Source organism: Mustela nigripes, chromosome 7 (assembly GCF_022355385.1).
Source record: "Mustela nigripes isolate SB6536 chromosome 7, MUSNIG.SB6536, whole genome shotgun sequence".
Classification (NCBI taxonomy): domain Eukaryota; kingdom Metazoa; phylum Chordata; class Mammalia; order Carnivora; family Mustelidae; genus Mustela; species Mustela nigripes.
In genome coordinates this window covers 39,733,594-39,750,162 of record NC_081563.1, presented here as the reverse complement: position 1 = coordinate 39,750,162, position 16,569 = coordinate 39,733,594, and the positions used below count along the sequence as shown (strand labels likewise).

Here is a 16,569-nt window from a genome sequence, read left to right as displayed (position 1 = left end):
ACAAAGCAGGAAAAAATATACAGTGAAGAAAAGTCTCTTCAATAAATGACACTGGGAAAATTGGACAGCTATGTATAGAAGACTGAAACTTGACCATTCTCTTACACCATATACAAAGATAAATTCAAAATGGATAAAAGACCTCAACATGAGGCAGGAATCTATGAAAATCCTAGAGGAGAACATATGCAGTAACCTCTTCAACACTGGCCACAGCAACTGTTTTCAAGACATGTCTCCAAAGGCAAAGGAAACAAAAGTAAAAATGAACTTTTGGGACTTCATCAAGATCAAAAGCTTCTGCACAGCAAAGGAAACAGTCAACAAAACAAAGAGACAACCCACAGAATGGGAGAAGATATTCACAAATGACACTACAGACAAAGGGTTGATATCCAAGATTTATAAAGAACTCCTCAAACTCAACACTCAAAAAACAGATAATCACGTCAAAAAGTGCGCATGAACAGACACTTCTCCAAAGAAGACATACAATTGGCTAACAGGCACATGAAAAAATGTTCATCATCATTAGCCATCGGGGAGATTCAAATCAAAACCACATTGAGATACCACCTTACACCAAGTAGAAGGGCTGAAATCAACAAGACAGTAAACAACAACTGTTGGAAAGGATGTGGAGAAAGGGGAACCCTCTCACACTGTTGGTGGGAATGCAATTTGGTGCAGCCACTTTGGAAAACAGTAGGGAGATTCCTCAAGAAATTAAAAATAGAGCTTCCCTATGACCCTGCAATTGCACTACTGGGTATTTACCCCAAAGATACAGATGTAGTGAAAGGAAGGGTCATCTGTACCCCAATGTTCATTGCAGTAATGGCCATAGTAGCCAAACTGTGGAAAGAACCAAGATGCCCTTCAACAGACAAATGGATAAAGAAGATATGGTCCATATATACAATGGAATACTATGCCTCAATCAGAAAGCGTGAATACCCAACATTGCATCAACATGGACCAGACTGGAGGAGATTATGCTGAGTGAAGTAAGTCAAGTAGAGAGAGTCAATTATCATATGGTTTCACTTACTTGTGGAGCATAAGGAATAACACGGAGGACATTGGGCGATGGAGAGGAGAAGGGAGTTGGGGGAAATTGGAGGGGGAGACAAACCATGAGAGATTGTGGACTCTGAGAAACAAACTGAGGGGAGGGGGTGATGGGTTGGGTGAACCTGGTGGTAGGTATTATGGAGGGCACGTATTGCATGGAGTACTGGTTGTGGTGTATAAACAATGAATCTTGAAACACTGAAAAAAAAAAACACATGATTTTTTTTTTTTAAAGTTGGTAGAAACTGGAAGAAAACCACAGCAGGATAGATCCACGTTGATGTGCTTGGGAACAATCCCCAGCCTGCAAATCAGGGGCAGACAGAACTCAAAAAGAAACACATAGTCTTTTTGCCTGCAGAACTGGAGAATGAAGTTTGAGATTGCAAGAGAAGCTAGAAATTAAGAGGGAAAAAATCCCAGAGAAGGAAACTATAAAGGGGAAGGCCCCCAAATCCACATATAAATTCCCCTTAAGTATTTGCCTGGCCCCTGAGTTGCACAGAATCAGGTAATACTCCAAGGTAGCTGAGGGAAAAAAAAGCTGGAAAGCTGGAAAAAAATAAGAAGACTAGTATCTTCTCACTGTAGTAGAAACAGAGTTTAGAGTTTGAGTCTTACCAAGTGGAGGAGCTTGGTAAACATCTGGGAATTTTCACTGAAACATCTAAAATACCATACCTTAGTAATAAAAATTACATCCCAGGACTAAGAGATCAGCTCTAGGACTAAGGACAAAACTGAAATACTCCTGTCCCAGTAAACATAAAATTTAAATGCCACAAGGTCAAGATGATCTACAGAATTTAACCACCTACTGGAACGAAACTCAACATTCCTTACAAGAATTCAACATAACATTGTAATAAGATTGCAGAATATTAGGTTAATATATAAAAGTCAGGGGCACCGGGCTGGCTCAGTCAGTAGAGCCTCTGACTCTTGACCTCAGAATTGTGAGTTTGAGCCCCACATTGGGTGTACAGATTACTTAAACATAAAGTCTTTAAAAAGTCAACTGATTTCCTACATATCTGGACATATGGAACTTGAAATTAAAATCCCATTTACATTAGCAGCAAAAAAATAAATTACTGACTAATATATCTAACAAAATATGTAAAAGTTCTATGTGAGGAAAACTATAAACTTTGATGAAGGAAATCAAAGAAGATCTAAACAAATGGAGAGATATTCCATGTTCATGGATAGAAAGACTCAATATTGTGAACACATCAGTTCTTTCTTCCAAAATTAATCTACATCAAATGCTAGAAAATTCTTTTGTGGATCCCAACAAACTGACTCTAAAGTTTATGTGGAAGGGTGAAAGACCAAGAATAGCCAGTATAATACTGAACAAGAATAAAGTTGTAGGCTTGATGCTATCTCCCTTTAAGACTTAATATAAAGCTACAATAATCAAGACAGTGTTATTGCTGAAGGAATACATAAATAGATCTTAGAATAGACAAATAGAGGGGGGTTCCTGGGTGGCTCAATCAGTTAAGTGTCTGGCTCTTGATTTTGCCTCAGGTCATGATCTCAGGTTGTGCAATTAAGCCCCACATCAGGCCCTATACTCAGTGGGAAGTCTGCTTGAGAGTCTCTCTCTCCCTCTCCCTTTGCCCCTTCCTCTACTTCCTCTCTCTCTCTCTCATAAATAAATAAATCTTGAAAAAAAAAAGACAAATAGAATAGAATAGACAGATATAGATACCATAATGATAGTCAACTGATCTTTGACAAAGGAGGACAGGCAATTCAATGGAGAAAGAATAGTTTTTTCAACAAATGGTGCTAGAATAACTGGACATCACATGATATAAATAAATCAGTAAATGAGTAAGAAAAGACTAAATGAATGGATCTAGACACAGGTCTTACAACCTTCATAAAAATTAACTCAAAATGGATCATAGGCCTAAAAGAAGATACAAAACTATAAAACTTCTAGAAGATAACATAGAAGAAAATCTAAGTGACCTTGGGCTTGGGAATAAGTTTTTTAATACAACAGCAACAGCATGACCCATGTAAGAAAAAATTGATAAATTGGATTTCATAAAAATTGAAAACTTCTGGGGCGCCTGGGTGGCTCAGTGGGTTAAGCCGCTGCCTTCGGCTCAGGTCATGATCCCAGGGTCCTGGGATCGAGTCCCGCATCGGGCTCTCTGCTGAGCAGGGAGCCTGCTTCCCTCTCTCTCTCTGCCTGCTTCTCTGACTACTTGTGATTTCTCTCTGTCAAATAAATAAATAAAAATCTTTAAAAAAAAAAAAATTGAAAACTTCTGCTCTGCAAGACACTGGTAAGAGAATGAAAAGTCAAGCCACAGAGCAGAAGAAACTATTTTCAATACGTATATCTGATAAATAAATAATATATGAAATATACAAAGATCTCTTAAACTCTGTAATAAAAACAAACATCCCAATTAAAAACTGGGCAAAAGATCTGAACAGACACCTCACCAAAAAAAGATATACAGATATAAAACAACTTAATAACAAAGCTTTTGTTATAAAAGCTAAATTTTCTTTTACCACCACTTAACAAGACACTTATCCTAAGAACACAGGTGCAGATTCAATATTATTTTTCTTGAAAAGGTACAAATATGTTAAAGAATCTACAGGAAAAGATAGACATATAGAGTGAAGAGATGGGAGATTTCAAGGGAAAGGAAACTTTTTTTTAAAGATTTTTAAAATTTATTTGGAAGAGAGAGAGAGGGATCATGAGCGGGGTTGGGGGGAGGGTAGAGGGAGAAGCAGACTACCTGCTGAGCAGGAAGCCTGATCCAGGACCCTGGGATCATGACCTGAGCCAAAGACAGACACTTAACCAACTGAGCCACCTAGGCACCCAAGAAGGAAACTCTTTAAAAAGAACAAATGGTATCCTAGAATCAAAAAACACAATATTTTAATTTTTTAAGTTATTGAATGGAATTAAGAGTAGACTGGATGCAAAAAATTTTTTTAAAAATCTATGAACTTTAAGACAATAAAGTCAGTAAGACAGAAATCTAGACTGGAAAAAAGTGGAGAGGCTCAATACCCATGGAATAGCATCCAGCAGTCTAACATATATGGAATAGGAATTTCACAGGAGAGTAAAAACAGAATGGGACAGAAAAAATTTTTGAACAAATAATGACTGAAAATTTCCAGAACTTATCAAAAATAGCAAATCCACAGGACCAGGGAGTTCAGCAAATCCCAAGGAAGATAAATACAAGAAAATCACACCAAGGCATATCACAGTAAAATTGCTGAAAAAGAAAGAAAATCTTGAGAGAGGGGGAGGAAAAAACATATTGCATATAGGGGAATGACAATAGATGACTTTTCATCAGAAATGACAAATACCAGAAGAAAACAGAGTAACATAGCTAAAGTGTCGAAAGAAAAAAACATGTCAATCTGGATTTCCATTTCCAGAAAAAATATCATTCAAAAGTAAAGGCAGTTCTGGTGAATGCCCATTGTTTTTGTAACTCTGAAACATGGGTCTCAACAGATTTACTCAGAAGTCTTCTTCATTCAGAAAAACAACACTGTCCCTTGGAAGCCATCTTATTTTAATCCATCAGAAGTAACTGCTGTCTGAGAGACCATATGCTGCCAAGATTACCTGCAGTAGAACAGGCTCCTTGGCAGGGGGCAAAGAAGGTCTTTCCAACTGTAACTTTCATGGGATGCTGGGAACCATGACCCAGGAGTTCCAAACTGGTTTCCAGATACACTGCCAGAAGCCTGAATTCCTACTCCACTGTCTTTTTCTTTTTAGAAAGAAAAGCTCTAATAGCTTCAATTAAAAACAAAGTATAATGATGAAGAGCCTAAGTGGCTCAGTAGGTTAAGCAACCAACTCTTGGTTTTAGTTCAATTCATGATCTCATGGGTCAGGAGATGAAGCCCTGTGATGATCAGGTCAAGGGAGAATGATGGACTCTTTTTCATTTAAAAAAATTTTTTTTTGATTTGTTTGACTTTCAGACAGACATGAAACTATCACTTCCTGAAAAGCTTCCCCAACACCACAACTGCTCTGGTTTCCCTCTTGATTTTCTGGCTACCTCTGAGGTTCATCAATTCCTCCACAAGGCTTTGTTCTAGACATTCTCTCTCTCTCTCTCTCTTAAGATTTTATTTCTTTACTTGAGAGAGAGAGAGAGAGAGTGACAGAAAATGAGAGGGGAGAGGGTCAGAGGGAGAAGCAGACTCCCTGAGGAACGGGGAGCCTGATGCGGCACTTGATCCCAGGACTCCAGGATCATGACCTGAGCCAAAGGCAGTCGCTTAACCAACTGAGCTGCCCAGGCGTCCCTTGACATTCTCTTTTAACTCTAGACAAGACATTTTCTCCGGGAAAACTCTGCATTCCTCATCAGCAACCAATCACCAAATTCTGTCACTTCCACTCTGTTGAAACTATCTTCTTCTCTCCATCCTTTCTGTCATTTACTTACTTCAGACCACCAACATCTCCTATAAAATAGAACTACAGCCTTTAGCTTGGTCTCTAAACCTCTGACCCCTTACTAATCTGTCCTCCATATTCCATTCAGATTCTTAAATCTAAATTTGATAATTCTCCTTTCCAAAGTCTTCAACAGTTCCTTAATTGTTTTTAAGATGAGGCCCAAATTCCGTAAATTGGCTTTCAAGTCCTTGCATGAATGAAATCCTAATTATCTCTATAAAAGCTTTCCCCCACACCAATACTTTCTTGAATTTTTCACTCAAGTTAAAAGGAACTTCTTTCAGTTCTTTGAACAGTGTACCTTCTTTTGCCTCCAGGATTCAGCCCTCAGATCTCAACCTCAATATCACTTCCTCCAGGAAGTATCCAAAGTTTGGGTAAGTAGCTTCTCCTTTCTTCCTCTTACAGTGTCTCATACATGCTCCTTGTCATAATACTTGTTACTCTGCTTTGACAGTACCTGTCTATTCCTATGCTTTTCCTACTAGACTGGAAGCTCCCTGAGAGTGGAGACAAGTTATTCTTACACATCGCCGTATCTCTAGTATCTAAAACAATTATTGGCACCTAGTAGGGATATGTTTTGAATGACTCAATTAGAACGTTGACATTGTAAATGGGAAAGAAAGGATGGTTTTCACATGTTGAGAAAAGAATATACTTCAGGAAATGCTGTTTTAGGTGGCTTTTTAAGAAGAAAGGCAAAATTAGATAGCTTGCAGGGCAACAAGGGTCTGCTGAATGGATGGCTGGGTATACATAGGAGGAAAGGGGCTTACTGAAGTCAGGGCACGGTGTGATATGGAACCACTCACACTAGCAAGAGGGTAAAGAAAGAGGCGAGTTAGGGAGAAGAGACTGAGCACCATAAGGCTGAGGGGAGTCTGAGGATTCAGAACATCCACGAAGAATGTCTAACAGGTCACTGAAAAGATAAGAGCAATTCTCAGAAAGGAGGTCAAAACTATGCACAAAGATGAGGGAGCTGTGGTAAAGAGGAGACTTGAAGTGTTTACCTAAAGAAGTTTCTATCTTGCACTCCTCCACTTTAAATACTATCATGCAGGAGTGTCTGGGTGGCTCAGTGGGTTAAGCCTCTGCCTTCTGCTCAGGTCGTGATCTCAGGGTCCTGGGATGGAGCCCCGCATCGGGCTCTCTGCTCAGAGGGGAGCCTGCTTCCCCGCTCTCTTCCTCTCTGCCTGCCTCTCTGCTTATTTGTAATCTCCCTGTCGAATAAATAAATAAATAAATAATGTCATGCAGAAAGAAGAGTTTGAGAATGGTTTGTTAACCCCAAGAGGGTAAAGGGAATATGGAACTCAGAGATGGAAACCATAAATAAATTACCAGGAAATGGTTTTCCCCATCATGCCATACAGACACCAAATTATGCCAGTTTTTTTCCCCCAAGGTTTGAAATAGAACTTGCCAAGTTTGAGGGATTCTAGGTAATGCTTCCTGTCAGATGAGGGGGAGCTTGGGTAGGTGAGCACCCAGGATAGAGAGAGGAAGTTACGGCTGATTTGAGGAGTAATATTCAGGAGCAACGTCAGAGCGGATAGTTGACCGCATGACTGAGAAGTCCTTCTCAGCTGGTCAGGGGCAGGATCCAGGAGTGAGGAGATAGAGAGAAGCCAAGACCCTAAACCACAGTAAGAACATGGGAGGAAGAGCCTGGAGACTTGAATGAACCCCAGAGGTTCATCAGACTCTTCCCCCAGGGCTCCTGGCAGCCTGCAAAAACCTTCCCCATGGGCTGGGAAGGCAGCAGGTGTAGTTACCTCCTTAGCCTTACCCCCCACCTCTGCATCCTCTCCTACACCAGCCATGCTAATACCACTTAAGTCTTTCATGCTCTCTTTAGCCTCTGAGTCCTGCTTCAGCCTCACAGAGAATCACCTATGCCTGTGACTGAGAAGGAAAAAGCATGAGCCTGGTATACAGATGGCTCTGCACCATCTGCCAGGGTGAGCTCAGCGCGGACCGCTGCACAGTCAGGGGCAGTCCGGAGAGAGCTGCAGAAGTGACAGTCCCCAGCAGGCAGAACTTTGAAGAGCACACTTATGCCTTGAGGTAATGCCTTTACACTGTCACCAGGTATAGTAACTATATTTTCTTACTTCCTGTGTTCTTGACGTTCTGGCATCTGTGGCTTCACTGGCTGGGGAGAGACTGCCCCTCCTAGGACTAACCAAGTCTTCGAGAGAGCAAAGGACATGCCCTGCAGCACACCTTTCATAGGCAAACGGATCAGTCTAGAGCCCATACTCTTAAACTCCCTCTTTCATGGGGCGCTCACAGGTTGAGCCAGCTCTAACCACCCCAGAGTCCGCTAAAGTTTTTCAAAGTCGCCAATCCTAAACCTGCTTGCACTGCCTAGCCTTGACCTTCCTACAGACACCACAATTCAGAGCATCACTGCCTCTGACACCTAACAGACCCAGGTGTTCCCCCAAATGGCCCTCCACGGCCTGCTATGCCTCCTCCTTCTGGGAAAACTGTAAGAAGTTCTTCCTTCGTGGTAGTCCTTTCTGTGTTGGCATGCCCTACCATACCCGATTAAAACAAATCCCAGGTACATTTCAAACCCCAGGTAAGTACTGGCTAGATGGCAAGGTCCTTGGAAGGAACACGACTGAAGACTGGTGTTGAAGGGGTTTGGGAGGGGTGCCTGGGTGGCTCAGTGGGTTAAGACTCTGCCTTCGGCTCAGGTCATGATCTCAGGGTCCTGGGATCGAGCCCCGCATCGAGCTCTCTGCTCAGCGGGGAGCCTGCTTCCTCCTCTCTCTCTGCCTGCCTCTCTGCCTACTTGTGATCTCTGTCAAATAAATAAATAAAATCTTAAAAAAAAAAGGGGGGGGGGGTTGGGAATGACCTGAATAGGCCCATGGAATGTGGACCCGTGTGGCGCCTGTTCCTGCTCACCACAAGGTCCCCCATGGCACAGGAGGCCTTCGGTAATCAAATAGATGAGGTGACCAGCCCTGTGGATGTCAGCTAGACATCTTCCTCAGGATGACTGTGCGTGTCCAATGTGCTCACGTGCCAGCAGCCAGGTGTGAGGGACAAAGGGAGCAGGTGGCCTTTGCACTGTGGAATCCCTCTCACCAAGGCTGACCTGGCCACAACCACCGCTCAGAGCCCAAGTCGCTGGCAGCAGCACAAGCAAGTCTCTGATGACACCGTGTCTCATGGCCCCAGCCAGACTCCTTAGAGCAGGCTCGTCACGCCAGGCCCCTTCCCTCACAGAAGGAGAAGCAGCGTCTTTTCTGGAAGATTCACTGACTCTGCATGCGGACTTGCTTTTCCTGCTGCCATATTTCCGGCAGCCTGTAGAGTAAGCTGTGGGCTCAGTGTCCTTTTTATTTTGATGCCTGCCACCCAACACTCCTTCTAACCAAGGACCATCTTTTACAGGAAAAGAAACCCAAGACAAGAGGCTGAGGGGCTGGGGAGTCTCGATCTTACCGTGCCCCCATACACCCACTGCTCTGAGGCAGCGGACTTTAAAGTGTTGCAACAGCTATAGGAGAGTTCCGAAAGAGAGTCAGCATTCTGAGGTTGAGGCGTTGACCTGGACGATGCAGTTTCTTCTGTGAACCAGGAAGCAACACATACTTTTGCAGCTTAGCCAGAATCTAAAGGTTCAGGGAGCAAGGAACTGAGAACGGTGTTGCTTATGGGTAAGCCTACTGCCAGCTTTGTACAACTCCAGTTGTGGTTCGTGGACCAGCACCACTGGAATCACCTAAGAGCTTCTTAGAGGTGCAGCATATCAGAACTCACCCCAGACCTAATGGATCAGCACCTGCATTTTAATAAAATCCTCTAGTCATTCTACGTGCACATTGCAGTTTGAGAATCACTGGTCTAACAGACTCACAACAATTTTGTGTTTTACTTTTAAATCTCTGAGTTCTGCTGTTTAATTCTTACAGTACCTGAAGGGTGGGTGCTTTCACCAGGGATACAAAATGATTCCAGTGATGTGGAAGCACAAACAATACTCCTACCTGGCCATTTCAGAACCATGATGTCTCTAGGAAATAGATGTCTCTAGGAACTGATCCTGATTACCAGGGGGGAACAGGGTTGCTGCTACACAATGTGGCAGGAGGGAAGGTAGATGGAAATTAAGGAGCCTCTGGAGGGATCTGGGTGGGATCCCTTGTGTGAACGAGTACCACCTTGCTCAGAGCTAAGAGTCAATGGATCATCACTATAACCTTTCACAGGCAAGACCTTTGCTAAGGCCTCCAGCTTCCCACAAAGGAAGACTGGGGCCACAGCCCTGGGTAAGGAATCCCACTCACTAAAGCTCTAACTGAAGACAAAAAGAACATGAATTAGATGGTAGAAGAGGGAAGTAATAGGAAAAATTGTGAAAAGTTTAGAACGGATATCTGTAGAATGCTAGATGTTGTCTAGAGCCTCCTGAATTATCCTTCTTCTATAGGTGTCTTGTTTTTCAATATCTTTGAGCTATTTTACAACTTTGTAAGTTACAGAAAACTGATTGCAATGCAAAGGATTTTATCTAGAGGTGCAAATAAATTTTGTCCAATGGAAGTACAATTGATCACCCCACCCTCCTCCAAAATCAGCTGAATATCTACTAACAAATTCATTTAATCATTCCTGATTTCTTAGATACATCTGCTCTTTGGAGTCTCCTTTGTATTTTTTTTTGAAACACCTTTATTGGTTCCCTTATTAATTAATGAGTTAAGTAAAACTTTCAACATGTGTCCTATGACCCAGCAATTGCACTACTTTATTTTTGTACAAGAGTCATGATTTGACCCTTTTAAAAAATCATCTTTTAACAAAAGACATGAATGCCAGCTATGAACTCAAGACTACTTGCATGACTAAGAACTATAACTTCTATCCATATTTTCGTCCTTTCTGTATCATGTATAGATTTAAATATTTTAACTAGTTTTATTTTTATGTATTCTCTTTCTCGCCCTCATATAGCATATGTCTATATACAATAGGAGTATGCCAGTGATGGTTCACTTGACAATTTAATTTTTAGAGTGCTGAATATTAAGATCAGAGCCAGAGGAGGAGAGGTCTTTGCCAGAGATACTGGACTGGTGCTGGACTCAGCTGAAAAAAACTGGACTTACCAAGTACATAAATCACACAAAATTCTTGTTGGAAATTTTTTTACAGTCAAAATATGGTCAAAGGAGTAGATGTGGGTGCTGAGCAGCCAAAGATATAACTGTAATCTGTATCTGTATCTATATTTATTTGTTTTTACTACCAACGTCCAATGCTATTTAATTTGGGGACAGTCTTCTAGCATAAGGATCTTTGTGGGAGACAAGGCTAGTTATACAGGCTTAAAAAAGTCAAATGCTTGTATTTAGGATTTTGAATCTGCAGCGAATGTTCCAAAGCCACAGACAGCTGGCAGCCAGTGTCCCTGGTGGGGACCTCCGCAGCAACTTCCTAACCAGAGCCTTCCTGTGATGTGAACTTGGCTGTCACCAAGAGGCTGTCATCTAAGTGAAATGTGACTATGGAAGCATGCTCAGAGATGCTATCCTGGCTCTGAAGATGGAGGAAGGGGCAGATGACCTCTAGGAACTGTAAAAGATAAGGAAATGGATTCTCCCCTAGAGTCTCCAGAAGGAATGTGGCCCTGCCTGATTTTAGCCCAGTGAGACCCATTAGACTTCTGACCTTTAGACTGGGAGATAATATCTATGTGTGTTTTAAGGCACTAAGTTCATGGTAATTTGTTACAGTGGCAACAGAAAACAAATACGGGAGGCTACTGTAACATTCCAGGAAAAACCTGATAAGAACATTTAAGAGAGTGGCAGCACAGGAGGAGAGACCTGGTTTGAAGGACCATTAAGGGGATAGAGATGAAGGACACAGTCAGGAACCAAGGGTGTGTATAGGGTTGGGTGGTGAGGGCCAGACAGAAGCTAAAGGCAATTCCAGGTTTCTCTCTTGGACAAATGGGTTTATTGGTCAAAATGAGGGAAAGAGGCCACTGTAATGGTGAGTGTGAATGTGTGCGAGAGAGCATGTGAAAGCGTGTGAGAGTATGAGTGAGTGTGAGAGTGTGTGTGTGAGAGAGCATGTGAGTGTGTAAGAGTGAGAGAACATGTGTGAGAGATAGTGTTGTGTGTGAGACTACATAAGGGTGAATGAGAGAACGTGAGTGTGAGAAGTGTGTGGGGTATGTAAGCAGGAGAACATGTGTGAGAAGGTATGTGAGTGGGAGTGGGAGAGCACGTGTGTCTGAATGAGAGAGTGTGTGAGTGTGTGGGAGTGAGAGATGTGTGTGAGAGTGTGAGAGAGTGAGAGCGTATATGAGTGAGAGAGCATGTGAGTGTAGAAGTGTGTGTGGGTGTGTAAGTAGGAGAACATATGTGAGAGAATATGTGAGGGTGAGTGTGTGAGAGCACATGTGAGTGAGTTATGGTTGTGCGAATGAGAAAACGTGTGAGAGCACATGAGTGTGAGAAAGTGCTGGAGAGGGTGTGTGAGGGTGCGTGCAAGAACATGTGAGAGCATGTGTGACAGAGTGAGTGAGAGTGTGCGTGCGTGTGAGCAAGTACAGGAAAAGGAGGCAGATCTCTTCTCATACTACTCAGCTCCTTTCTTTCAATTCCATTTTTACCAAGAAACCTTCTAATCTTAACTCTCAAGCTTTCCCTACTGGGAATAACTCATGCTCACCAGCCAACACAAACAGCTGCTCTGCTTGTCAGTTATATTTTTCAGTCTAAATTAATGAATTGCCATTTTAGTCATAAACCAGGCTCCTGTCAGTTTGGTCAGACCAAAACAATTTACCAGGGTCTGATTTCTCCCAGATGAGCTGACAGAGCTGAGTTTCTGCCCCTGCAAAGTGGAGGATCAGACCCTGAACCACAGTGACCCCAATTATGTCTCCTTATGTGGCACAGCTTCCCTGCACTCGTGGCTGTTTCTCCCGACCCCTGCCAGCCACGGGTGCAGGGAAGCTGGGTCGGGAGAAAGACTGTGGGAGAGGCTGCCTCCTGCTTTACCCCTGCGTCAAGCCAGTAGAGAATCAGGAGGTTGTGCGCTTGCAACTCAACAGCTACTTATAGTTCACACTGAGATTCCCTCAGATATACCAGGGACCTTGTCTCCAGAGAACCCAGCCCTGTCTAGATGCCCTGCTTAGCAGACGCAAGCCCAGGCAAGCAGTTCAGGGAAACTGAGGGAATGAGGGGGTGAGTTCCTATTGCAGTTGACCTGGAGGTGGCTGGTTTTCATCATAAAGACATCCTGGAAAATCTGAGAAAGAAAGTGACTTTCAGATACACTTTATTTCTTTACCTGTGGCAAACTTCCAAAATGACTTCTGAGTAAAAGAGGGAAAGCAAAGACCCTTTGTCCCTCACAACACTAGGGGCCAGGATTGCTGATATCCACCCCTCTGATTAGGAAACCAAGGCTCTTGGAAGTTAAGTTTTTTTCTTTCTTTCTTTCTTTTTTTTTTTTTTTTAATTTATTTGCTAGAGAGAGTGAGTGGTAAAGAGCATGAGAGGGAAGAGGGCCAGAGGGAGAAGCAGGCTTCCTGCTCAGCAGGGAGCCTGATGTGGACTTGATACCAGGACTCCAGGATCATGACCCGAGCAGAAGGCAGATGCTTAGCACCTGAGCCACCCAGGTGCCCACAAGTTAAGCTTCTTGTCCAGTATTGCATCCATCAAATGTCAGAGCCCACACTTGACTTCAGACTCCCGATGCCCTAATCCACATCCTCTGTAGTCTGACCTGGGTTTCTGTCCCACACGACCTGGACATCCTTTCCTCATCAGCCACCCCATGCAAGTGTCTGATGATTTTCCTGCTTAGAGGAACCATCCAGCAACAATACAATCCTTCAACGATAAGTACTCCAGATTCCCTTCCGACATCTCAGGCGTCTGCTGGGTGCTGGGGAATCGGATGAAAGACGATGACCAGCTCTTGTTCTTGAAAAGCTTATAAAGCAACAGAGTTTAAATCACGGGGTACTCAGGTCACACAGCTGGAATGGGAATCATCACCAGAGTCACAGAGGCAGGAGGGCCTGAACCCCCTGTGGTGGACCATCTCCCAGTAACCGTGATCTACACAGTGTTTTCTAGACAAGGAAACTGAGGCTCCAAGAAGTAAAGTCATTTGTCTCGGGCCATACAGTGGTATGTGGCAGCCTGGGTGGCCTGTGATCCCTGATTCCATTTCCTTTTGCCATACCTCCCTTCCATTTCTCTGGTTCTGCAGGGTTCTAGACATGGGGAGGACTCCTGGACCAAAATGAGGCAAGTCTCATGAGAAGAAGGGTAAAGGAAGGGTTCCTTTGCGCTGCTACCAGTGCCTGCACCACAGGCCGTCCTCCTCCTCCCACTACTTCACACCCAGCTTCTCCAGGACCGTCGGGACCCCACCAATAAGTGCTACTTACATATTCTTTAATGTCCTTCGATTTCACAGCCTTGTAGGAATAATATGCAGGGTAAAGAGTGCCAAATATAAGCCTGGAGGGAAAAGAGAGAAAAAAGAGAAATGTGATTTTCTTTCGTCCTATTTGATGGAAAATGTCTGTTTTCAATGCCGAAAGCAGTTCTCCAAGCTACAGAAGATGCTGATTTCTGGCCTGATCTAGCTTTATGAATGCCCTGAAGGTTTCTTATGGCTGGGCCGTGCTTAGGAACCTCTGTCCCGTTTCAACTGCACACCCATCTTCCTTTAGTCTGTGGTTTGGGCAACATAAAAGAGTGATTCGGGGGTGATGGAAGCCAAAAATGGGGGTGAGAATGGGGGTGGGAAGCCAAGCTGAGTAGCCCGTGGCCTCTGAAATTAAAGGTCAAACTCTCCTCTCCTGCTGCTAATCCCCACTGATGCTCTGTAAAGCCCGCCCACACCGTCGTCTTCCTTCTCCAAAAACAAACAAACAAAAAAAACCCTTTCCACTTAAAGTTCCTTCAAAATTTCCCTCCCCTCACACTGGATTCCAGCATCCTGCAGCCAGAATCAGCCTTTCAAATTCTGAATGCAGTCTTCCCAAGACACACATCCCAACCTCGCGTTGACTGGCTTCTCCCTGTTGTTGAGGAGGAGGAAATAAAACGACAGCACACGACTGTCTAGGTACCAGCTCTCACTGGCCATGCCCATGGCTGCACGAGATCACGAAATGGTTCGACTCTCAGCCGTTCCCCATAGTTCTCCCAGCCCTCATTCTCTCCACCTGGGCCCATCCCCTCTCAAAGCCTTTGCCTCTGCTGTTCTCGCTTTCTGGAATTGTCCCTTTCCCTTTCTTTGCTAGTTAATGCCTGTTCATCCTTCTGATCCCAGCTCCGTCATGCCTTCTTCATGGAAGACTTCCCTGACCTCTCCGACTAGGTCAAATCTCCTATGACACAAGGTACACATTATCAAAATGCTGTTTTACGACTAGCTGTGATGCTCTCTGATTGACAGAACTATTTGAACTATCAGTGCCTCTCCCAATTGAACTATCAGTGCCTTCAGAGCGCAGAATGAATCTGCTTTGTTCAGCAATGTGTTCTCAGTGCCTATCCAATGGAAGGCTCTCAATGGATATATTTTTTAAAGATTTTATTTACTTATTTGTCAGAGAGAGAGCACACGCACAAGCAGCGGGAGCAGCAGGCAGAGGCAGAGAGAGATACAGGCTCCCCGCTGAACAAGGAGTCCAAATGGGTCTCCATCCCAGGACCCTGGGATGAAGACCTGAGCTGAAGGCAGCAGCTTAAATGACTGAGCCACCCAGGCACCCCTCAATGGATATTTTTAAGTGAATGAACTGACAGAATGTTAGAGCTGGAGGGGTTTAATCCTTTCATCTGAGAGATGAGGTCACCTCCCAGGTGTAAGCTGTCTGGGAACAGAGCCACCCTGGTCCCAGGCCCCACAGGAGCCAACATCTCCTGTAATAGCCCCACAGATGGAGCTTCTAGGATCCCTGCAAGGAGGTCCCTGCAAGGAGACACCACACTCCGGAAGCCCAAACCCATGGCTTCCTCTTCAGGTTATTTAGAGGTCATACAGAGAACCCAGGCCAGATTCAATGTACCAAGCAGGGGTCGGCTTTCCCATAAGATCTGTGGCCAGGTGACACCTTGACCTTCCATATTTATCAGGTTTCCAGGAAAAACAGAAGGTGAATGGAATTGAGTCAGTTTCCGATGATGAAAGAGAAAGGGTTTTGTAACCTTGACTCACACGGGCCTTTCACCAAGTGCTATATAGGCATCACTGCAGTCCTCAGAATGGCCTGGTAAAGGAACCTCTTTTATAGAAGGGATAACAACACGTGGAGCCCTTAGTCACTTGCTTGTCTAAGGTTGTGGGACCATAAGGAGAAAAGCAGGGGCTAGGACCCAGCCAGCTTGGCCTCCTCCAAGCCTGGCTTCTCACCACCACTGTCTACCGCTTTGGAGAGCGAGGCCATCCTCTGGGAAGGCCTGAATTATGCCTGGGGAGCAAGAGAAGCCAGCAAAGGGAACAAAAGAGTAGTCTGAAAACAAGGAAGAGGGAGGAAAAGAATTTAAGAAAGAGAGAGAAGGCAACAGTGTCAAAGGCAGTGGGCGGGGCGGAGGGAGAAACACTTCATGGAGGAGCCTGCTGGGTTCAGTCATGGGGCAGCTTGGTGAGGGAGGTCCCTCCAACCACTCCACCCTGCCCCAGCCCCAAGCATCCTTGGATATCAGGGAGTCTTACTTTCCTAGGAGGCCTCTCCTGACCTTGTCGCATCCCCCAACCAAGACTAGGTTCCTCTCGCTGTTCCATAGCGACGTGACTCTGGACGTCGCCCTTTCCTAGCCCTGATCCACACAACTTGCCATGGTTTATTCAGTGTCTGTCTCTCCTGTAAGAATATATGCTTCCCAAAGCCAAGGATGGCATCTTTCTCATTCATAACCACCCCTGGGGGCCTGGCAAGTGTTCAGGAAGTGCATATTCACTGTGTGACATTTCAGAGTGGTGAAGCAAAA

At 44.2% G+C, this 16,569-nt stretch overlaps 1 protein-coding gene across 2 annotated transcripts in view; it reads right to left on the bottom strand.

Moving 5' to 3' along the window:
* Positions 1 to 16,569, bottom strand: part of REEP1 (receptor accessory protein 1) — a 109,210-nt gene that overhangs the window by 45,691 nt on the left and 46,950 nt on the right. For both annotated transcript variants that reach the window (XM_059405676.1, XM_059405675.1), the window contains exon 2: positions 14,013 to 14,085. In XM_059405676.1, the coding sequence (XP_059261659.1) occupies positions 14,013 to 14,085 (73 nt within the window). The remainder of the gene's footprint in view (positions 1 to 14,012; positions 14,086 to 16,569) is intronic.